This window comes from Pseudorca crassidens, chromosome 7 (genome assembly GCF_039906515.1).
Source record: "Pseudorca crassidens isolate mPseCra1 chromosome 7, mPseCra1.hap1, whole genome shotgun sequence".
NCBI classification, from domain to species: domain Eukaryota; kingdom Metazoa; phylum Chordata; class Mammalia; order Artiodactyla; family Delphinidae; genus Pseudorca; species Pseudorca crassidens.
The window spans coordinates 81,138,707-81,163,382 of NC_090302.1; the positions used below are offsets into that span (position 1 = coordinate 81,138,707).

General features: G+C 44.9%; 1 protein-coding gene, 1 long non-coding RNA gene and 1 pseudogene across 3 annotated transcripts in view; 1 reads left to right on the plus strand and 2 right to left on the minus strand.

The window, feature by feature from the left end:
- LOC137227976 (uncharacterized) overlaps positions 1 to 24,676 on the plus strand; it is a 117,830-nt gene that overhangs the window by 30,185 nt on the left and 62,969 nt on the right. For both annotated transcript variants that reach the window (XR_010945091.1, XR_010945090.1), the window contains exon 4: positions 16,252 to 16,315. This is a non-coding gene — a long non-coding RNA (uncharacterized lncRNA). The remainder of the gene's footprint in view (positions 1 to 16,251; positions 16,316 to 24,676) is intronic.
- CCL21 (C-C motif chemokine ligand 21) lies at positions 1,476 to 2,633 on the minus strand. The gene is made up of 4 exons (XM_067742442.1): positions 2,478 to 2,633; positions 2,257 to 2,377; positions 1,979 to 2,161; positions 1,476 to 1,897 (listed from the first exon to the last, which is right to left on the minus strand). Exons 1-4 carry the CDS (start codon positions 2,542 to 2,544, stop codon positions 1,873 to 1,875), a joined length of 396 nt encoding a protein of 131 aa, XP_067598543.1. The 5' UTR covers positions 2,545 to 2,633; the 3' UTR covers positions 1,476 to 1,872.
- On the minus strand, positions 6,409 to 6,806 carry LOC137227096 (small ribosomal subunit protein eS12 pseudogene; annotated as a pseudogene).

Sequence of the window (24,676 nt, forward strand, 5' to 3'; positions counted from 1 at the left end):
GACCTGGGGAGTCATACCTGCTGGGAACACAGGGGCCAAAGCGTTCACTGGTGAGACTGATGTCCAATGATGGGATGAGGTAGAGGGCATGTAGGAAGCCTCTCCTGTGCCTTGCTGTTTCTTTGACCTTTGCACAGCCCTTGGCAGATGGGACCCCAAGAATGCCAGCGCTCTGGTGCAGGGGCTTGGAGTAGGTTCATTGAAAGAACATTTTATTTTATTTTTTGGCCATGCCATGTGGCTTGCAGGATTTTAGTTCCCTGACCAGGGATTGAACCCCGGCCCTGGCAGTGGAAGTGCCGAGTCTTAACCCCTGGACTGCCAGGGAACTCCTGAAAGAACATTTTAAAGTACAGTAAATCTTGAACATCTGAGTTTGTAGACTAAGATCACACCTGCCACATGATGATAGGTAGGGAGCATCCCCTGTCTTCACTGTACTCAGAAGGAGCAGAGAGCAAATATTTTAATGACTATAATAAGCGGTAAGTGCTGTGGCATGCGCAGGCCCCGGTGGAAGGAGAAGGTGGTGGCAACCACCTCTAGTTCCTTGCCCCTCTCCCAGGATCTGTTCCCTTCTTTCCCACGTGGCCTGGCCCCATCTAATGGTCCTCTCTCTCCTAGCCTAAGGGCGAAGCGGGGAATTGGAGGATCTCTGCTCTGGGGAGGGAGAGGTAGAGGAGAGTTAGACTGGAGCCTTCTTGGAGAGGAGACTAATTTACATCTGAGTTCTGGGGTTCCAAATTCCTGCCATTGGAGACTTATTCCTTGGCCTCAAGAGGTTAAAGGGGCTAAAGTGCCCCAGGCCCCGCCTAGGGGAGAAAGGAGAAAAGGGAAGGGGAGGATGCTTTCCCAACTGGAAGGAAGCTGAGGGAGGAACAGAGAACTCAGGAATAAAGAGCACATAGCCCCATCAAACAATAAGGAGAGGTCATAGACCCTGCTTCACCGGTCAGGGCGGAAGGGAGTCCTCTGGGGTCTTTGGGAGGAGATAGGGGCTCTCGAGGGCTCCCAGGGCTGGAACTCTGCGTAGGGCAGGTTTCAGTAGAACTTGTGTTCACCTGTGTTACCGGCAGGCCCAGGCTCCCGCCTCCCTCCAGTAGACCCCAAGGAAAGGGGAGGCAGTCCCCGGTGAAGCTGGGAGTGAAAGAATGCTGGGCAGAATCAGGGAAGGGATCTCTTCAGGGTCTCAGAGGCCTATGGAGCTGTTGGGGACATGTGCCTGGGATCCACTGTCTCTTCATTGGCAGGGATTTCTCAGAGACCAGGGGCAGCCCAAGTCCCACCCTGCCTGTCAGCCTCCCTTTTATTGCCCACAGGTCTGGGCACCTGGGAAGCAAGGAAACTCTTGGGGTGGGTGAGGATATAGAATTTGCCAGCCTGAGCTCTTGGCCAGGACCCCAGAGTGTGTGACTCCACCCTGTGGTGACAGTGGCTTCTCTGTGGACACAAACACACAGGAACAGATACTTGGGAGGAAGGCCAGAATGGCTGTTTATTCAGTTAGGTATAAATCATATTTACAAAGACGAGGTGGGTGCAGTGTGGAGCACGGTCAGGTCCAGGGCCCTGGGTGACCTTTCCTCAGAGGGGACAGTCCTGCTGCCACCTCTCACATTTCCTATGGGACTTTCCCTTCTCTGCCTCTCTAGGCCTGGCCTGATGTGGGCAGCTCAGCCGTGCAGGGTAGGGTGGGTATACAGAAGGGGTGGTTGAAGCTGGAGAAGGGGTGAGGGGAGGCCAGCATGGGGTGGCTGCTCTGGGTCCCCTGAGTCCTCCTTCTCTCCTAGCCCACCTCTTGTCCCTTGGGCTGGGGCTCCAAGCCCTGATGAGACTGGTGGGGACCTCCTGGGCTCCGGGCTCGTCACTGGGCTATGGCCCTTTTGGGGTCTCAGTCCTGGGAGGGCAGAAGAGGGCTTTGAGGGGATGATCAAGGCTCCCCTTCACTTCCCACCCCCCGTCCCTTTAGCTTCCTTACCTCTTACAGCCTTTGGAGCTCTTTCCCTTCTTGCCAGACTTGGTGGCCCTCTTGTCCTTCTTACAGTCCTGGGCTGGTTTCCATGGGGCTGCTGGCTTGTCCAGACGCTGCATCAGCTGCTGCACCCAGGCCTTTTTAGGGTCTGCACATAGCTCTGGCTGAGAGCGTTTCCGAGGTGAGAACCTAGGGTTCAGGGGTTAGCAAGCCTGTCTTAGTCTTGCCCATCATGCCTTCCCACTCAGCTGCCAGCCTGCACCCACCCCCTTGTACCCACTTACAGGATAGCTGGGAAGGGGCAACCCAGGCTTGGTTCCTGCTTCCGGTAGCTGCGGACAACGTGGGTGGGAATCTTCCTTAGGCTGTACTTGAGGCAACAGTCCTGTGCTCCTCCATCACTGCCTGCAGGTGGGGTTCACAGGGAGTGAGGGGCTGCTTGGAGGCTCCTACCCCGGCCTCTCCACCCCCTTGCCCCCATCCTAGGCAACTCCCTCCTTGATACCTTGGGTCTGGGGGATGCAGAAGGCCAGAACTAGGACAAGGATGCTCAGAATCAGCGACTGACCCATGGCCACGGTAGAGCTCGGGCGAGGTGGAGAGCTCCAAACTGGGGGTCCGTGTGTGGGCTGGGACTGGTGTGCCGCCTATTTATGCAGGCAGACACTTTCACTTCCCCCATCCCCAGCTACTCTGTCCAGGCAAGTATAGGGATCTCCCTCCTTTTCCTTCCTGAAAGACAGATCCTGTCCTGGCAACCAGCCTCACTAGTATGTGGAAATGAAAACTTCACACAGCCATTCAGTCCCCCAAGCTGCCTGAGTCTACCTCCTCAATATTAGTTGAATCTGAGAGGCTCTCCTTTTTTTTAAAAATTAAAATTTTTTTTAAATTTTAATTTTTTTGGGCTGTGCCAGGTGGCATGCGGGAATCTTAGTTTCCTGACCAGCGATCGAACCTGCGCCCCCTGCAGTGGAAGCGTGGATTCTTATTAACCACTGGACCACCAGGGAAGTCCCTGAAAGGCCCTCCTTCTATCCCCAGCCACTGTCTTGGTGCAGGCCTTACCGCCTCTCCTCTGGAACACTTGTTTCACTCCAGGCTCCACACTCTCCTGTTCCTTCAAGCAGGCTGAGGACTGTTCCTAAAATACAAATCTGACTAATGAATTGTAAGAGTTCTTTGTACATTTTGGATAATAGACCCTTATCAAATATATGATTTGCAAATATTTCCTCCCATTCTGTGGGTTGTCTTTTCACTCTCTTTTAAAATTTTCATTGGAGTACAGTGGCTTTACAATGTTGTGTTATTTGCTACTGTACAGCAAAATGAATCAGCTATACATATACATATATCCCCTCTTTTTTGGATTTCCTTCCCATTTAGGTCACCACAGTGCATTAAGTAGAGTTCCCTGTGCTATACAGTACATTCTCATTAGTTGTCTATTTTGTACATAGTATCAATAGTGTATATGTGTCAATCCCAATCTCCCAATTCCTCCCACCCACCTCCCTTTGCACCTTGGTATCCATACATTTGTTCTCTATGTTTCTATCTCTATTTCTGCTTTGCAAATAAGATCGTCTATACCATTTTTCTAGATTCCACATATATGTGTTAATATATGATATTTGTTTTTCTCTTTCTGACTTACTTCACTCTGTATGACACTCTCTGGGTACATCCACGTCTCTACAAATGACCCAATTTTGTTCCTTTTTAGGGCTGAGTAATATTCCATTGTATATATGTACCACCTCTTCTTTATTCATTCCTCCGTTGATGGACATTTAGGTTGCTTCCATATCCTGGCTATTGTAAATAGTGCAATGAACATTTGGGTGCATGTGTCTTTTTGAATTACGGTTTTCTTAGGGTATATGCCCAGTAGTGGGATTGCTGGGTCATACGGTAGTTCTATTTTTAGTTTTTTAAGGAACCTCCATACTGTTTTCCATAGTGGTTGTATCAGTTTACATTCCCACCAACAGTACGTGAGAATTCCCTTTCCTCCACACCCTCTCCAGCATTTATCGTTTGTAGATTTTTTGATGATGGCCATTCTGACTCGTGTGAGGCGATACCTCATTGTAGTTTTTTTTTTTTTTTTTTTTTTTTTGCGATACGCGGGCCTCTCACTGTTGTGGCCTCTCCGATTGCGGAGCACAGGCTCCGGACACGCAGGCTCAGCGGCCATGGCTCACGGGCCCAGCCGCTCCGCGGCATGTGGGATCTTCCCAGACCGGGGCACAAACCCATGTCCCCTGCATTGGCAGGCGGACTCTCAACCACTGCGCCACCAGGGAAGCCCCTCATTGTAGTTTTGATTTGCATTTCCCTAATAATTAGTGATGTTGAGCATCTTTTCATGTGTTTGTTGGCCATCTATGGCCATCTATGGTTTGTATGCCTTCTTTGGAGAAATGTCTATTTTGGTCTTCTGCCCATTCTTGGATTGGGTTGCTTGTTTTTTTGATATTGAGCTACATGAGCTGCTTGTATATTTTGGAGATTAATCCTTTGTCGGTTGCTTCATTTGCAAATATTTTCTCCCATTCTGAGGGTTGTCTTTTCGTCTTGTTTATGGTTCCCTTTGCTGTGCAAAAGCTTTTAAGTTTCATTAGATCCCATTTGTTTATTTTTGTTTTTATTTTCATTACTCTGGGAGGTGGGTCAAAAAAAATCTTGCTGCAATTTATGTCAGAGTGTTCTGCCTATGTTTTCGTCTAAGAGTTTTTTAGTGTCTGGCCTTACATTTAGGTCTTGAATCCATTTTGAGTTTATTTTTGTGTGTGGTGTTAGGGAGTGTTCTAATTTCATTCTTTTACATGTAGCTGTCCAATTTCCCCAGCACCACTTAATTGAAGAGTCTGTCTTTTCTACATTGTATATTTTTGCCTCCCTTGTCATAGACTAGGTGACTATAGGTGTGTGGGTTTATCTCTGGGCTTTCTATCCTGTTCCATTGATCTGTATTTCTGATTTTGTGCCAGTACCATACTATCTTGATTACTATAGCTTTGTAGTATAGTCTGAAGTCAGGGAGCCTGATTCCTCCAGCTCCATCTTTTTACTCTCTTGATAGTGTCCTGTGATGCACAAAATTTTAAAATTCAGTTTATCTATTTTTCTTTGGTTGCCTGTGTTTTTAGTGTCATATTTAAGAAACCATTGCCAAATCCAAAGCCATGAAGATTTCCCCTTATGTTTTTTTCCCCCAGCTTTACTGAGGTATAATTGACAAAATTGTATATATTTAAAATATACAACGTGATGATTTGATATATGTATACATTGTGAAATAATTACCACAATCAAGTTAATTAACACCTCCATCACTTCACATAGCTATACCTTTTCCTTTTTTTTTTTGTAGTGAGAATGCTTGATATCTACTTTCTTAGCAAATTTCAAGTACACAATACAGTATTATTAACTACAATCACCATGCTGTACGTTCGATCCTCAGAACTTAATCATTTTATAACTGAAAGTTTGTACCCTTTGATAGACATCTCCCCATTTTCCCCACCCCCAGCCCCTGGCAACCACCATTCTACTCTCTATTTCTATGTGTTTGGACCTTTTTTTTTATTCCACATGTAAGTGATACCATACAGTATTTGTGTTTCTCTGACTTATTTCACTTAGCATAATGCCCTCCATGTTCATCCATGTTGTCACAAATGGCAGGGTTTCCTTCTTTTTCTTATGGCTGCATAATATTCTATTGTGTGTATATATATATATCTCTCTCACATCTTCTTTATCCATTCATCTATTATATTAACAGTCACTTAGGTTGTTTCCATATCTTGGCTCTTGTGAATAATGATGCAAGGAACAAGGGAATATATCACTTTGAGGTAGTGATTTCATTTCCTTTGGATATATGCCCAGAAGTGGGATTGCTGGATCATATGGTATTTCTTTTTTAATTTTTTGAGGAACTTCCATACTGTTCTCCATTATGACTGTACAAATATACATTCTCACCAACAATGCAAAAGTGTTCCCAGTTTCTCCACACCTTTTCCAGCATTTCTTATCCCTTATCTTTTTGATAATAGCTATCCTAACAGGTGTGATGTGATATCTCTGTGGTATTGATTTGCATTTCCCTGATGATTATTGATGTTGAGCATCTTTTCATATACCAATTTGCTGTTTGAATGTCTTCTTTGGAAAACTATCTATTCAGGTCATTTTCCCAGTTTTTAGTCAGATTTTTTTGTTTGTTTTGCTATTGAGTTGTAGGAGTTCCTTATATATTTTAGGTATTAACCCCTTATCAGATATATGGTTTGTAAATATTTTCTCCTATTTCCTCTGTCCCTAGGTTGCCTTTTCTTTTTGTTGATTGTTTCTTTTGCTGTGTAGAAACTTGCTTATTTATTTATTTATTTTAAAGAGCCAAGTCTTTAATTTGTTCATTTCTTGCATTTGAAGTACTTCTTGATGACACCCTTGACCTGAGAATCTTTGCCATAGTCCTTAACCACCACACAACTGCAACCAGCCGCTTTACAGGGTTTTCCCTCTCTGTCAGTTTTACAGAGTCCTACCCACTCCCCTAGTTCCTTGCTGTCATCAACCTTAATTAGGTTGATTTGATGTTTAGCATGGAGGGCCTCCACCAACTTGACTTATACAGGCTCATCACAGTTGGATGCAGGCAACCAAAGATGGGCTTGGCACTGGTCTAACACTTTGCAGCTTTGCAAATTCCATGTGCTAGGCCATTGCGGATGAGGGTGGTCTTCAGCACCTCTTGCAAAACAGTATTAACGTCCATTGCACCTCCAGCACCAGTGCCATCCTTGGCCATGGTGGTGGGTAATGGGTGGAACTGAATCTTGAATGTACCCCAACCTCCACCTCTGAGTTACTCAGCGGAGGCAGGGAAAGAGTATACAGAAGCTTTTTAGTTTGATGTACTCCTACTTGTTTACTTCTGCCTTTGTTATCATATCCAAAAATATCATTGCCAAGACTGATGCCAAGGAGATTTTCTTCTGTGTTTTCTTCTAGGAGTTTTATGGTTTCAGGTCTTACGTTTAAGTTTTTAATTTGAATTTTTGTGAGTGGTGTACAGTAGGGGTCCAGTATCATTCTTGTACATGTAACTATCCATTTTTTTCAACACCATTTTTTTTCTTAATTTATTTAATTTTTGGCTGAGTTGGGTCTTCATTGCTGTGCATGGGCTTTGTCTAGTTGCAGTGAACGGGGGCTACTCTTTGTTGCAGTGCACAGTCTTCTCATTGCAGTGGCTTCTCTTGTTGCAGAGCATGGGCTCTAGGCATGTGGGCTTTAGTAGGTGTGGCACGCAGGCTCAGTAGTTGTGGCTCACGGGCTTAGTTGCTCCACAGCATGTAGAATCTTCCTGGACCAGGGATTGAACCCGTGTCCCCTGCATTGGCAGGCGGATTCCTAACCACTGCGCCACCAGGGAAGCCCCAACACCATTTTTTGAAAAGACTATCCTTTCCCCATTTTGTGCTCTTGATCCCCTTTCAAAGATTGGTTGACCGTATATGCATGGGTTTATTTCTGGGCTCTGTAATCTATTCCACTGGTCTATGTGTCTGTTTTCATGCCAGTACCATACTGTTTTGATTACTGTAGCTTAGTAATATAGTTTGAAATCAGGAAGCATGATGCCTCCAGCTTGGTTTTTCTTTTTTTTTTTTTTAAACTAATTAATTAATGTTTATTTTTGGCTGCATTGGGTCTTTGTTGCTGTGTTTGGGCTTTCTCTGGTTGTGGTGAGTGGGGGCTACTCTTTGTTGCAGTGTGTGGGCTTCTCATTGCAGTGGCTTCTCTTGTTGCAGAGCATGGGTTCTAGGTGCGTGGGCTTCAGTAGTGTGGCATGTGGGCTCTGTAGTTGTGGCACACGAGCTTTAGAGCACAGGCTCAGTAGTTGTGGCGCATGGTCTTGGTTGTTCCGCGGCATGTGGGATCTTCCTGGGCCAGGGCTTGAACCCATGTCCCCTGCATTGGCCGGCTGATTCTTAACCACTGCGCCACCAGGGAAGCCCCTTGGCTTTTCTTTCTCAAAATTACTCTGGTTATTTGGGGTCTTTTGTGGTTTTACATGAATTTTAGAATTTTTTCTGTTTCTGTGAAAAAATGCAATTGGAATTTTGATAGTGATTGCATTGAATTTGTAGATGACTTTGGGTAGTTATGGACATTTTAGCAATATTAATATGCCAATCCAAGAGCACAGGATATCCTTCCATTTATTTGTGTCTTCAATTTCTTTCATCAGTGTCTTATAGTTTTCAGTGTATAGGTCTTTCACCTCCTTGGTTAAATTTATTCCTAAGTATTTTATTGTTATTGATGCTGTTGTAAATGGGATTGTTTCTTAATTTTTTTCCAGATAGTTTGCTGTTAGTGTATAGAAATGCAACTGGTTTTTGTATGTTGATTTTGTATTCTGCAAATTTACTGAATTTGTTTCTTAGTTCTAACAGTTTTTTGGTGAAGTGTTTGGGATTTTATGTACATATATAAGTTTTCTTGCCTAATTGCTCTGGCTAAGACTTCTAGTCCTAAGTCGAATAGAAGTGGTGATAATAAACACTCATCTTTTGTTCTTAATCATATGAGAAAAGCTTTCAGCTTTTCACATTTGAGTATGATGTTAGCTGAAGGCTTGTCATACATGGCTTTTATTATGTTGAAGTGCGTTCCTTCTATACCCACTTTATTGAGAGTTTTTATCATAAATGGGTGTTAAAACTTGTCAAATGCTTTTTCTTCATCTATTGAGATGATCATATGATTTTTATTCTTCAATTTGTTAATGTGGTGTATCACATTGATTGATTTGTGGATGTTGAACCATCCTCATATCCCTGGAATAAATCTCACTTGATCGCCATGTATGACTCTTTTAATCTGCTGTTGACTTTGGTTTGCTAGTATTTTGTTGAGACTTTTTATATCTATGTTCATCAGGGATATTGACCTGTACTTTTATTTTCTTGTAGTGTCCTTGTCTGGCTTTGGTATCAGGGTAATGCTGCCATCATAAAATTAGGGAATGTTTCCTCCTCTTCAATTTTTTGGAAGAGTTTGAGAAGGATTGATGCTAATTCTTCTTTAAATGTTTGGAAGAAAAAAAATATTTGGTAGAATTCACTAGTGAAGTCATCTGGTCCTGGGTTTTTCTTTGTTGAGATGTTTTCATTACTGATTGAAGCTCCTTACTTGTTATAGATCTATTTAGATTTTCTATTTATTCTTGAGTAAGTTTTGATAATTTTTGTGTTTCTGGACTTTATCCATTTCATCTAGATTACCCAATTTGTTGATGTACAATTGTTCATAGTATCCTCTCATAACACTTTTCATGTCTATGAAATTGTAGTAATGCTCCCAGTTTCATTTCTGATTTTACTGATTTGAATCTTCTTTCTTTTTCCTTAGTCAGTCTAACCTCAATTGTGTCAGTTTTGTCGACCTTGTCAAAGAACCATCTTTTTGTTTTGTTTATTTTTCTCTATTTTTTGTATTCTCTATTTCATTTGTCTCTGCTTTAATCTGTATTAGTTCCTTCTTTCTGCTATTTTTGGGTTTGGTTTTATTGACTTTTTCTAATCTCTTAAAGTGTACAGTTAGGTTATTGATTTGAAATCTTTTTATTTATTTATTTATTTATTTATTTGGCTGCATTGGGTCTTAGTTGTGTCACACAGGGTCTTTGCTGAGGCGTGTGGGATCTTTTTGTTGCGGCCTGGGCTCTTCATTGCAGTGCGCAGGCTTCTCTCTAGTTGTGGTGTGTGGGTTTTCTATCTCTGGTTGTGGTGTGCAGGGCACGTGGGCTCTGTAGTTATGGCACTCGGGGTCCAGAGCATGTGGGCTCTGTGGTTTGTGGCACGTGGACTCTCTCATTGAGGTGCACAAACTCAGTAGTTGTGGCGCATGGGCTTAGTTGCCCTGCGGCATGTGGGATCTTAGTTCCCTGACCAGGGAATTGAACCCACGTCCCCTGCACTGGAAGGTGGATTCTTTACCACTGGACCACCAGGGAAGTACCTGAAATCTTCTTTTTAAATGTAGACATTTACAGCTATAAATTTTCCTCGTAGCACTGCTTCCACTGAATCTCAAAAGTTTTGATATATTATGTTTTTGTTTTCATTTGTCTCAAAGTATTTTCTTTCTTTTTTAAAAAGATTTATTTATTATTTATTTATCTATTTTATTTATTTTTTGGCTGCATTGGGTCTTAGTTGTGGCATTCAGGGTCTTAATTGTGGTACGCAGGCCTCTCTCTAATTGTGGTGTGTGGGTTTTTCTCTCTCTAGTTGTGGCTCACAGGCTCCACGGTGAGTGGGCCCTATAATTGTGGTGTGCAGGCTCTAGTTGAGGTGCGCAAGCTCAGTAACCCTGTGGCATGTGGGATCTTAGTTCCCTGACCAGGGATTGAACCCGTGTCCCCTGCATTGTAAGGTGGATTCTTTACCACTGGACCACCAGGGAAGTCCCTGAAATCTTTTTAAAATGTAAACATTTACAGCTATAAATTTTCCTGTTAGCACTGCTTTCACTGGATCTCAAAAGTTTTGATATATTATGTTTTTGTTTTCATTTGTCTCAGAGTATTTTCTAATTTGCCTTGTGATTTCTTCTTTGATGCATCGTTTGAGTGTGTTGTTCAATTTCCATATATTTCTGAATTTTTCACTTTTCCTTTTGTTACTGATATCTAGTTTTATTCTATTGTGATCAGAAAAGATACTCTGTATGATTTCAGTCTTAAAATTTTATTTAGACTTGTTTTGTGGCCTATCATGTCGTCTGTCCTAGAGAACGTTCCATGGGAACTTCAGAAGAATACGTATTCTCCTGTTGTTGGGCAGAGTGTTTTTGGTGTGTATATCTATTAGGTCTAATTCATTTATAGTGTTGCTCAAGTTCTCTTATTTCCTTCTTGATCTTCTGTCTGGTTATTCTATCCATTATTGAAAGTGAGATATTAAATTCTAAAACTATTATTGTAGAACTGTCAACTCTCCTCTTTGATTCTGTCAGTTTTTGCTTTATATATTATGAGGCTTGGCTGTCAGTTGTTTATAATTGTTGTATCTTGCTGTATCAAACAGTTTATCAATATATAATGTCCTTTTGGTCCCTTATAACCTTTTTTGACAAAAAGTGTATTTTGTCTGACAGTAATATAGCTACCACAGCTCTCTTTTTGTCACTAGTTGCATGGGATATTGTTTTCCATCCTTTTTCTTTAAAGCTCTGTATTTGTATCTCAAGTTAGTCTCTTGTAGATAGCATATAGATGGATCATGCTTTTTTTTAATCCATTCTGATAATCTCTGCCTTTTAATTAGAGAGTTGAACTCATTTACTTTATTTTTTCATGTTGTTTATTTTTTCTTCCAGTTTCATTGAGATATAATTGACATACAGCACTGTATAAGTTTAAGGTGTACAGCATAATGATTTGACTTACATACATCATGAAACGATTACCACAAATAGTTTACTGGATATCCATCATCTCATATAGATACAAAATTAAAGAAATAGAAAAAAATTTTTTTCTTTGTGATGAGGACTCTTAGGATTTACTCTTAACAACTTTCATATACAACATATAGTAGTGTTATGCAGTTATGTGATGTACAACATAATTAATATAACTGAAATTTTGTACCTTTTGAATACCCTCATCCAATCCCCCCTTCCCACACCCCCACCTCTGGTAACCACAAATCCAGTCTCTTTTTCTATGAGTTTGTTTTTGAATTACAACTGACCTACAACACTATGTTAGTTCCTGGTGCAGGAACTATTTCTATACATTTCAAAATGATCACCACAATAAGTCTAGTTACCATCTGTCACCATACAAAATATTACATAATTATTGATTATATTGACACTGTACATTTCATACTCGTGACTCATTTATTTAAATCACTTATAAGGAAGGATTTATTTCTGTCAATTAGCTATTTGTTTTCTGTGTGTCTTATATGATTTTGTTCCTCATTTCCTCCATTACTGCCTTTCTTTGTATTCAGTTGATTTTTTTAGTGTACCATTTTGATTCCCTTCTTTTTCCTTTTCTGTATGTTTTTAAGTTATTTTCTTAGTAGTTAGCTTGGAGATTGAAATTAACATCTTAAACTTATAATAATCTAGTTTGAATAATACCAACTTTGTTCCAAGAGTACAAATAGTACTCTGCTCCTATACATCTTAGTTCTACCTCCTTTATATAGTTATTGTCACAGATTACATCTTTATATATTGTGTACCCATTAACATCAATTTATAATTATTATTTATGCCTTTTAATTCTCAAAGGAAAAAAAGAGGAGTTATAAACCAAAAATATAATATACTATCTTTTATATTTACCTATGTGGTTATCTTTGCCAGAGGTCTTTATTTTTTTGTATTGCTTCAAGTTACCATTTATTGTCCTGTCCTTTCATCCTGAAGGATTCCCTTTAGCATTTCTCATAGGCAAGTCTACTGGTAATGAACTTCCTGTACTTTTGTTTATCTGGAAATGTCTTAATTTTTCCTTAATTCTTGAAGGATGGTTTTTCCAGATACAGAATTCTTGTTTGGTAGTTTTTTCTTTCAAGATTTTAAATATATCATCCCCCTGCTATCTGGCCTCCATAGTTTCAGAGAAGAAATCAACTGTTAATATTACTGAGAATACCTTGTATGTAGTGAGTCACTTCTCTCTTCTGCTTTCAAAATTTCAAGATTATCTTTGGGTTTCAACAAATTGACTATAATGTGTTTTGGTATGGATCTCTTTGAGTTTATTCTGCTTAGAATTTTTTGAACTTTGTGAATATGTATATTCATGCCTTCATCAGATTTGGGATGTTTTCAGCCATTATTTCTTCAAAAACTTTTTTTATGCTCTGTTCTCTCTCTCATGGGACTCCTGTGGTGAGTATGTTAGATGATATCCCATAGGTCTCTCAGACTTTGTTCATTTTTCTTTATCTTTTTATCCTGCTCCTCAGACTCAATGACTTTAATTGCCTTACCTTCAAGTATGCTGATTCTTTCTTCTGCCTTCTCAAATTTGTTGTTGAACTCCCTCAGTGAATTTTTTCACTTTGGTTATTGTATTTTTGGCTCTAGAATTTAGTTGTTTGCCCATGGTTTCCTTCAGCTCTTTGAGCATATTTAAGACAGTTAATTTAAAGTCTTCATCTAATATGTCCAATGTGTGGGCTTCCTTAGGGATGGTTTTTGTCAAATTCTTTTTTTTCCTGTGAATGGGTCATACTTCCCGGTTTCTTTGTATGCTTTGTTAATTTTTTGTTGAGAACTATACATTCTGAGTATTAAAATGTGGTGTCTTTGGAAATCTGATTCTTCCACTCCTTAGGGGTTTCAGATATTTACTTGTTGAGGGCTGTAGCTGTCCATTTTGACTTTTCCAAATAAGTTTTGCCAGGTGTATTCTTTGTTGTGTGTGGTCCCTGAGGTTTCTGTTCTCTTACTTCTGTGGTCAGCCAATGACCTGATAAAGATTTCTCTCCCCCTCTCCCACAAAAGAGTTATGTCCCCTTAAATATTCTGATATATGCCACTGTGGAAGCTACTGCAGCCCAAGAGGGCTAAAACCAAGGCAAGCATCTGCACCTATCTCTCCGGGAACCCCCAGACCAACCAAAATGTAAAACCCCCAATATTTGGAGGACAAGGTTCTCTGCCACCAGCCAGCCACTCCGGGAATGTGGGCTGCCGTCCCTACAGCATTGACTAGTAGCTAGTTCATGCATGATGTTCTCTTATGAAAGATCAACATCCTCTGCCTTCATCAAGCACTCCCCTGATTGTTATGTGCTCAGTTAGGTTCCAGAATTCTGAAATAGGTGATTCCAATTGCTCTTTTCAGCTCAGTGGTTGCTTCGGTGGAGGGACTGACCCCAGAGCTTTCTAGTCTGACATTTTTCATGCTGTCATTTCTGTATTTAATTTCTAACATTTTAAATCTTTTATCCATTTGGAATTTTTAAACATTTATTTATTTATTTATTTTTGGCTTCATTGGGTCTTTGTTGCTGTGCAGGCTTTCTTTAGTTGCAGCAAGTGGGGGCTACTCTTTGTTGTGGTGCATGGGCTTCTCATTGTGGTGGCTTCTTTTGTTGCAGAGCATGGGCTCTAGGTACACAGGCTTCAATAGTTGTGGCACGCGGGCTCAGTAGTTGTGGCTCGTGGGCTTTAGAGTGCAGGCTCAGTTGTTGTGGCGCCCAGGCTTAGTTGCTCTGCAGCATGTGGGATCTTCCTGGACCAGGGCTTGAACCTGTGTCCCCTGCATTGGCAGGTGGATTCTTAACCACTGTGCCACCAGGGAAGCCCTCCATTTGGAATTTATGCTGGAGTGTAGTGTGTGAGGATTATCAGGTCCTGACTTAGAATCTATGTTTAAAACCAGTGTAGAACCTCAGAGTTGTGATCACCAGGTTAGGACTGGAAAATCCATCTGGTTCCCAGAGTGCTAAACCCAGCGTGCCCCTCACCACCAGGCTCACTCCAGCTTTATGGAAATGCGAGACCATAGGGAGATATAGAGAGGACAGATTGGGAGGGATGCAGTCAGGACAGCATGGGCCAAGTACAAGATAGTGATAGAAAGATTGTGCCCATAATAGGGGTGTTGCTGTTGGGGAAGGTTGGGATGCAGAGGGGATGGGGATTGGTGATGGGGATATTGTTGGGATGGGGATGAGGATGTGGTATGGGCCTTCCCAAGGCCCACAGAACAGAGGGGCTGGAACCTGAGTGAATTTGAAGAGAGATAATTGAGATCTTGAGTCTGAGGTTTTACAACAGGCTGAGACCTTAAGCAGGGCAGGGAGTGCCCCAGTTGGCAAGTTGGCTGGCATTCCTGGAACAGGACCGGGAAAAAACAAGGAGATAAGATTTCTTGCGTCTTTTACCTGGTCTTATGGCAAATCCTGGCATGAGAAAGCTTTTAATTCCCATCTCTAAAATCTTCCCTTCCACACCTGCCCTACCTTTTGTGGAAGTGGCTAAGTAAGTAGTGAGCAGCCTATCTCTGAAGAGTTCCCAGAGAGGTGGGATAGCATGGACTTGGGGGGACATGTATATGATTCCAGAGTCATATCATATTAGATTGTTTACACTGTTTCCAAACTTGGCTGCACTTCAGAATCACTCAGGGAGCTTATTAAAAATACAGAATTAGAGGCACCACCCCAGACCATCTTAAACAGAATCTTAGAATAGGGCCAAAGGATCTGTATTTTTTACCAAGCTGTATATATTTATCTGTATTTTTACCAAGCTGTCCAGGTACTTCCAAGAATTTGGTAGGGTGGGGCTGGGAGAGCCACCTGGGCCTATTTGGCTCCCCATCCCAAATTCTAGATGGGCTCAGAGCCAGTGGAAGGGAACAAAGGTGGTCTGGGGGAAGAGGAAGCTGGGATGATGTACCCCCAATCTTCCTGAGGGGAGGACTTTCTGCCCTGGCACAGCTTGTGGAATGAGGGAGAACATGACAGGGAAGAGTTGGGGACTAAGACGTTTCCTCTTCTAAAATCTTAGGTTCCCTTTCTCTCCCAGGACATACTGCCCCATTCCCCTTGTTTATGCCATCATGAGGGCCTCTTGTTTGTTAGATGGTGTCCACAGCCGCTTTAGGTCCCATCCTCAACTGCCTTTCCTCAATTTGGGAAGCTCTTCCTAGGATCTACCCTAAGTCCCTACCTCTGAACTTGACCCTGTAGTGGTAGACCGGCCTCAGGGAGATGTTCCATACTGGAGGCATTGGGACCTCCTTACTTGCTCCTGGGGCTTAGAACCTAAGTTAGGGGCCCTAAAGGAAGGGAAGGAAAGAGTGGGGACTTTGCCGGAGGTAGATACCTGGCTGGACATAAAGTCAGGGCTGGAAATAGCTACTCTCAGAGCAGGAAGATGACAGGAAATCCCTGCCATACACTAGGGTGCAGGTGTCTGAGCCTATGGGGTGGAGGTGGGGGCATGAGAGGGAGGCACCAAGAGAACCTGGAAAGAAGTGGAGCTTAGATGTAGATGCAGTCCTCAGGAAAGGACCTGAGATGGTGAGAGGAGTGGTTATCCTTCTCCTTCTCTGGGGCCCCAGGTCTGTCATCCAGCCATTCCTCTGCCCTCGGTTGCTGGCTTGGGCTCATCTCACCTCACAGTCCCACCCGAACCTTAAGTTTGCTGTAGGGGTCTGGAGCTTGCAGCCCTGAACCAAGCCCCTGTCTTGTCCTCAGGCCAGCCTGGATGTAGACGGTAAGGAAGGGGACGCAGAGACTCGGATGGCTACACATCTGACCTGTGAGTATCCACCTAAGTGTTCCAGTCTGTTGGGTGAAGGCTTTGGCTTGGTGTGAGCTCTCGAGAGAGCCTAGGTAGCGTTTGACAATCTCTGCGGTGGCCGAGGTACAGAGGACTGCTACACCGGAGGTCCTGGTGCCGAGGGTGAGAGGTGAGGGAGGTGCACGTGGCTCACTTCAGCTTTACGTCTGCTGATGAGCGCAGAGTGAACACACCCTAACGCCAGATTGAGACCCTGGAGCCTGGGAGAGGAGGTGTGCTAATCCACCCCTACTCACCCCCAGTGTCGGCAGACCCACTACCTCTTTAGGACGGGCACCTGGGCCTGGCTCCGGGGTGGAGATCCTAGGTGCGGGTGTTGCAGGAGTCTGGAATTGTCCACATTGGGAAGAGGCCACATTCCCTTCAGCTCCAGGCCCCAGGCCCATTTGTGCCTGCCTGGTGGGGCTTTCAGGGCAACAGATGCTCCCAGCTTGGCAGGCAGGAGCCGGGGAGGGGTATGGCAGGAATTTCAGCTCAGAAGCTGGGCTAGAACAGGGCTTGGGGTGAGCTGGGCCCCTGTACGCTTGTATATGTAACAAGGGTCAAAGGGCCTGGGTGCCTTGGTGCTCCTGGGTTCCCAGCTGAGCACTGAGCCCACCAGGGACCAGCTGCCCTGATGACTGTGCAGCTGTTACTGAGGAAGCTACTGCTTCCTGGACTGCAGATGACCCATTACCTTCAGAAGTGTGTGATATTTGTGTGCCCAGCATAGTTGCAGACTTTACTCATAGTGTGGCTACCTAGGGACAGGGTTAGAGTTAGGACTATGTTTGGAACAGCACTGACATAGTGGTTACGGATTGGAGGTAGGTAGTGGTAAGCATAGGGCTGGAATCACGGTGATGTTAAAGTAGGATTTGGAATTGCGTTTATGGTTCCTGTTGATAAGAGCTAGTGCATCTTGTAGATCTCACCTATAGTAGCTGGAGAATCTGCTTATCTACATGGTGAGAATTGAAAGGGTCTATAAAAGTCTGCTTTCTTCTCCAGCAGTCTGAAGTGTGGGTGGAGTAGGGGTGTCCTATCTGAGTTGATCTGGCACCATTTCCCTGTTAAAAAAGAAATGACAGGCCCAAAATGGAGTCACTTAAAAGGAAGGAAGGAAGACTTAATACCTGACCTTATTGAAGTTACAGCCTTCTCCAAGAATGTAATCCAAACTGATCGGTGTGGAAATTTCTGGTCCGCACCAGTGAGGTAATCCTTTCCATCCCCCAAAGGAAGATGAGGTAACCTGGCACATAGATCTCCTTCATCCCCTATAGATAGATTACCTAACCCTGAAATAATCTGTTTTTGTTTTTGACTTCCTTGTCATACTCTTAAAAACCTCTCTTTTTCTATAGCCTTTTAGAGCTCCCCTCTACTTGCTAAACGGGATGCTGCCCAATTCATGAACTGTTCAGTAAAGCTAACTCGATGTTTAAAAAAAAAAAGAGCTAGTGCATCTTAGATTAGGATTGTGTTAGGGTTGGAGTAGGGTACTGTTTGAGTTTAAAATTGGGATCAAAATGGGTCAAGGAGATAAATGTTGTGTTGGGGGTCAGTTTTAAGCTTCTGAGATGGTCTGGAGAGGGACTTAACCTTATGCGTATTGTGTGATATTGATCTGGTTTAGATGAGAGGTTTTGGACATTTTCTGGCCTTCTGCACTTGAGAGTTATAAATGGCCCTATGATCCCTGAAGCTGCGATCGACTAGAGGGAAGTAGGCATCTAGCTCCTGGGGAGAGGGAACATCGCAGTTTTCTATCCTGAACTTACCTGGCCATGTAAACATCTTTTGGGTAATACCCAGCAGCATTACCTTTATGAGGTACAGTTATTCTGAGGGTCTCACTTGAAGGACTGGTTTTAGAGTTGTTTGTGAATGGGGCTGGAGTTGAGGTTAGGGTTAGGGTTGAAAGGCATGGACTGCAGTTGAAGTTTGGGGTAGAGCGACACATGTGGTCATGCCCTGTATCAAGGGCTCCTTCCTGACGAGTCAGGAGCTGGTTCTTCACAGTTTCCTGAGGGGGATTTTGACAGAGTAGGTCTGTCTGGTTTACTCTTCCTTTAGATTCTGTTTCTGCTGCATCGGAGAGACTGAGGGTCAGGAGCCTGCGGTAAACTGGGGACGCTCCCGGGGGTAGGGATGGGAGTGTAGGTGAAGGACGGGGCTGCTGAAGAGGGCAGGGGACTGACTTGCTGACCGTGGCGTTCCTTTAAAAGCACACAGCCAAGTTGTTGAGACCAGGGGTGTGTGCGTGGATCCAAGACTGTCCTTATTAAAGGACAGGCAATGGGACAGAAATTACAAACCAGAGCTTCGAGGTGAATAAACAGACCTGGCCTGAGGTGGCCTATTGGTTGTATCGGGGAGAAAGGCTGGGAAGGATGGATTGGGAATGCATTTGTGTTTTGGGCCTGCAAGATGGGCTGTGTCTGTCTGCATGTGTGTGGTGCCAGAGTCTGCTGGGGCATGTCTGACTCAGGGTTTTCATGAGTCTATGTAGGTGTGTTTCCTGAACATGTCTCTGGGTACTCTGAGTTAGCTTCTGAGTGGCATTGTTGACTTTATGTCCTCCTGTGTATGTGTCTGTGTGGCTAGGTGTCTGTACGCATGTGTCTTTGACTGTGTGTGAGACTCTGCTCTGGCCTCTCACTTTCCCCTGACCCTCTCCCCTGATGCGCCCCAGCTGCCAGCACTATTTACTGCAAGAGATTGGCTTCCTTTCCCTTCCCACTCTCTGGATTCCCATGTGTCCGGCTGCCTGCCCAGGGCCCTGCCCCTGAGGCCTCTGTGTGGGGCTTGACCTTGGGAATGATACACTCTGGAAAGCCCCCGATATGCTCTTTGCCCGGCTGTGGACCCAGAGAAGTTACAGTGGAGGAAGGGGACAAGGCGGGAAAGGGGGACAATTGGCAGCATGCACCCCTCCTTCTGGAAACAGAGATCTCCTTCAGGCCCCCTCTTTCCTCCCCACGCTCTCATCCAGATCAAGTATTCAGGGTCCTGGCCTCACTGTCTGTGCGCATGGGAATGGACAGTCCTCCACAAGCCCCGTTAGGCATCTGGTCCTCTGCGTCCCCCAGCACCTTACAGGCCTGCCTGTGCTCATTCCTCACATCCCCACACACCCTCACGGCTGTCCTCCCTTATTTCCTGTCCCTGCCGTAGACACAGGAACCACTCTTGTCCTTCATTCTGTGACAGCCCAGGCCTGTGCCGTGGAGCAGGTGGGGCAGCCGGCTTTGGATGGATGGTGAGGAGCAGAGGCTCAGCCCCTCTCACAGGTGCAGGAAGCAGCAGCGCCTTGGGGTTTACCCCTGTGCGCATCCTGTGGTTGTTGCCCTCCCTGCGTGGGCTGCAGTGAGGAGGTACAGTAACAAAGCAGCCACGGTCCCTATTTGCTGGGACTTGGTGTTTAACAAGAGAAGTGATTTTGTGGAGAAGCCATTCTCCCGCACTGCAGGCACTCGGCTGCCTGAAATGCTCTCTGTAGAATTCTGAAATGCTCTCTGCAGAGCCCAGGAGAAGGGCTCCAGAAGGTCAGAGCCATTCGCCACGACAGTATGGTATCTCAGAGGGCAGAGGCGAATTCCAAAGTTCCCAAGCAAGCATTGCTATATCTCTAGCATCTACCAGCAATTCTGGAGCAGTGAATACCTGATTTTGTGCCCTGCCATGAGAGTTTTCATTCTGATTTTACTTCTTGAGCCGAGGGGGAGCTGGAAGGTGGGGCTTGTGCTAGGGTTATAGGATGGGATGAGCAAGGCTTCATCCTTCTCCAACATCCTGCATGAATCATAGGCTCTGACTCTGCCTTCTCTCAGCTCTTGATTTTGCTGAGAACTGAGAATCCTGAAGGTCTTGGTTCCAGCTCATCTCTGTGCCCCTAGCCCTTTGTTGCAAAACTTGGTCAGCAGCATAAGCCAATGCCGGCACGTGGCAGGTGGGATACATGGGAAGGACCTGCTCCACCTAAGCCAGGATGTGTGCACATTAACCTCAGCTTCCCACGTGATCCTGCTGTGACCCTTCTGAGTCAATTCCCTTCATTCCGGGCCTCCCTCTCCTCTCCTTGCTCTGTGGCTCTCTGCCCAGCTCTCACCAGGCATGGAGGATGTGCCTGCCACAGGACCCCCTATGATCTTTGGGGATGCTTTAGGAAAACACTGGAGGGTGTGGCTCAGCAGGCCTAGGCCTTGTGCCTCCTCACCTTGGGGGGCCACAGCAGAGCCTGAGCTCCCATCTGTTAGGCACAGAATCACCCTTCAGAGGAGGGACACAGTCATGCTTCTTCGCATCCTGGCTTTTCTGCATCCTGCTAGCAGGACACATTGTGCTAAGTGCTGGGTCCTATCAGAGGAAGAGTCGTGCCCCACGTCCTAGTTTGATGGTATGTTGAGCCATCCTGGATTTCCTTAGGAATCAGTGAGGCAGGGGCATCCCACAGTCCCCATACCACAGCACGAGGAAGCTACAGCACTTCCTGCCCTTCCTGCAGCTTTTGGCTCCTCTGTGGTAGGTCAGAAGGTGGAAATGCAGACGTGCCACCTTCTGAGAGAAATGAGGTGTCCAAAACAGAGGTCCCTTCCATCACTCAGGGCAGCCTCTTTGTCTTTCTGCTTCCCAGTTCTCTCCTCCTACCCTCAGACATCCCCAGTCTCTGGATGAACACTAGGATGCCACACCTGCCCTTTTTCTCAGTCTCAAGCCCCATCCTCTTCATGCTCTGTGCATCTAGAGCTTTTTCTGACATCTCTCCCCCTATATTCCAAGACCACCCTCTTCACACATGTGATCACCAACTTCAACTATTTTTTTTTTTGCCCACCTGGGCTCACATGCTGCTACTGACTTCTTAGGCCCTAAAAAACCTCTTGCCATGGTAACTTCCAGCATTCCTCTTCATCTCTGGCTTTGGCTCTCTGTATCAGCCCTCCCCCCAGCCACGATCCTTCCCAGTTCCTCATTCACCCCTTTAGGTATTTGCCCTGTTCTCTTTTTTTTTTTTTTTTTTTTGCACTACTCGGGCCTCTCGCTGCTGTGGCCTCTCCTGTTGTGGAGCACAGGCTCTGGACGCGCAGGCTCAGTGGCCATAGCTCACGGGCCCAGCCGCTCCACGGCATGTGGGATCCTCCTGGACCAGGGCACGAACCCGTGTCCCCTGCATCGGCAGGCGGACTCTCAACCACTGCGCCACCAGGGAAGCCCCTGCCCTGTTCTCTTAATTGTAGGGAAACCGTTCTTTTCATGATACACAAAGTCCCTCCTCATTACTGATTACTGATTTTAGCCAAGGCCAACCCCTGAACCTGGGGACTCACTCCTATTCTGTTACTTCTGCACCATGACATTGCTCTAGCAGTTCCCCCTTTCTCTCCTGCATCATCAGTTTATTCCTCTTGACTGGTTCTTTTCCATCAACATCCAACAAGCTATATCTCCTACCTTTAAAAATCCCTCTTGGGGCTTCCCTGGTGGCACAGTGGTTGAGAGTCTGCCTGCCGATGCGGGGGACGTGGGTTCGTGCCCCGGTCTGGGAGGATCCCGCATGCTGCGGAGCGGCTGGGCCCTTGAGCCATGGCCGCTGGGTCTGTGCGTCCAGAGCCTGGGCTCCGCGACGGGGGAGGCCACAGCTGTGAGAGGCCTGCGTACCGCAAAAAAAAAAAAAAAAAAAAGCCCTCTTGATTCTATCTCCTCATTTTTCTGCACCTCTGTGGAACAAAACTCCCTAAAGCAGTTGATTACACTTGCTATCACCAGTTGCTCTTCCTCTCTGTCTTGGATCCACTCCAGTTATGCCTTTGCCTCCGTCTCTGACCTTAGTCTAGTCTTCTCAAGGCTATGAATGATCTCTATGTTGTTAAATCTAATAATCAACTCTGAGTCCTCATCTTACTTGGCAGATTGGCAACTTTTCATGCAGCTGACCACTTTCTTCTTGAAACACGTTCCTCTCTTGGCTTCCAGTATGCCACACTCTCCTGGTTCTCCTCCTACCTCACTGGCTACTACTTCTCAGTCTCTGCTTATTGGTTCCCACTTTTTTCTCCAATTTCTTAATGTTGGGGTATCCCAAAGCCTGGTCCTAGATCTGTTTTTCATTTGCAGTCATTGCCTTGGCGATCTTATCCAGTCTCATGGTTTTACATCTCCATTTATCTATCTATCTATCTTATTCTTATTCTCCTAATTCTTCTCCTCCCACTCCCCTCCCCTCATTTTTCCCCTCCCCTCCCTCACCCCTTCCTCCATTTCTTCATCATCATCATCATCATCATCATCATCATGATGTAATCTATCTTTCTATCTAATCATCTATAGCCAGGACCTTCCCTGAGGACCATCAAGCTTCTTTGTTGAGAAAAGACTGTTGGAAGTGTGGTCTCAGGCAGAAGCTGGGAGATTAGTCATGATAATACTGCAGTAATCATAGCAGCAGAGAGAGTGAGAAGTGGTCATGTTCTGAATTCATTTCATAAGGTAGAGACAACAGGATGGATTGGATGTGGATGGTTAGAAAAAAAATGTGAAGGATGACACCAGTGTTTTTGTTCAGAACTGGAAAGATGGAGTTGCTATTAACTGATGTTGTGAATACTGTGACTGGAGCATGTATGTGTAATTAGATGATGGTTGGAATAGGGAATCAGGAGTTCACTGTTCTATAGAGGTGAATTTTGGACATTCAAGTATTTATGTTGATTAGACAATTTGGGCAGGTGAGACTGTCTATCACATCAAATCATGAGCTCTGTGGTGTAAGTCCTGTGTCTTTGTTGTGTTTACTGTAGTACCTTGCATATAGTAAGTAAGCAAATATTTTAATTGAATATAAGACACATCTCAAGTTTTTTTTTTTTTTTTGCGGTACGCGGGCCTCTCACTGTTGTGGCCTCTCCCGTTGCGGAGCACAGGCTCTGGACGCGCAGGCTCAGTGGCCATGGCTCACGGGCCCAGCCGCTCTGCGGCATGTGGGATCCTCCCGGAACAGGGCACGAACTCGTGTCCCCTGCATCGGCAGGCGGACTCTCAACCACTGTGCCACCAGGGAAGCCCTCAAGGTTTTTTTTTTTTTTAAGTTTTTTTCTTCCAGTTTTTTTTCGGCAAAGCCGAACGGCTTGTGGGATCTTAGTTCCCTGACCAAGGATTGAACCTGTGCCCTCTGCAGTGCAAGTGCGGAGTCCTAACCACTGGACCGCCAGGAAATTCCCCTTTCTTCCAGTTTTGAGATATAATTGACATTCGGCACTGTATAAGTTTAAGGTGTACAGCATAATCAAGGTTCTTTTTATTGTGACCCTTCTGGGGTCCTCATCAGCTGAGTACCCCAGTAATCCTGTGGCAGTATTCCCTATTCCATAGCACTCATCATACGAATGTAATGATTTGTCTGCCTCCCCAGCCCCGACTTTGGATTCAAGTACTATTAAGGTATTATTATGCACCAGCCGCTATCCTAAGTCCTGGGGTTATAACACACTATTGTATTACTCAGGCAAGAATGAGATACCTATGGATGAGAAACCTAACAAGCAGAGGCAGTAAACACAGGAGAAAGGGGGCAAAATTGAGATATATTGAGATTAGAACACAGTGACTGACTTCATGGTTGGGCTGAGCAAAAACATGGATTTATAGTTACACCAATCCCTGACATTGGGAAACAGATTTGTTGGGTGGGGGGTGAGTGTTCAGAAATTTTGAATTAATTTGCATTTCCTTTGGACAATAAGGCTCAACTCACTTCTTTTCATCACATGATGGACAACAGACTAAAACTCAGTTTATTCCTCTCCATGCTCTAAAAGCACTTGGGTATTGGGTTGGCTTCCTGGCTCAACTTCTTTTGAGTACATAGCAAACCAGCCTTTTCTCTTATCATGCCTTCTTCAGGAACATGTCAGCTTCTTTTTAAAAAAAATATTTATTTATTTTGGCTATTCTGGATCTTAGTCGCAGCACACGGGATCTTCGTGGCAGTATGCGGGTTTCTTAGTTGTGGCATGCGGACTTCTTAGTTGCGGCATGCAGACTCTTACTTGCAGCATGCGGGATCTACTTCCCCAACCAGGGATTGAACCTGGGCCCCCTGCATTGGAAGCGTGGAGTCTTACCCACTGGACCACCAGGGAAGTCCCAGGAACATGTCAGCTTCTATCTCAGGGACTCAGACCCCCATCTACATGGTCTTCCTCTCTGCTTCTGTCCCTGCCTACCCTTGGGGGTGGGGGACAAGCCCCTCTCCATGTCCTACTGTGATCTTCATTCCAGGTGTCATTCATTCCATGCAGCTGTTAGGCAGTGGAAGTGGGACATAGGCAAGAGAGC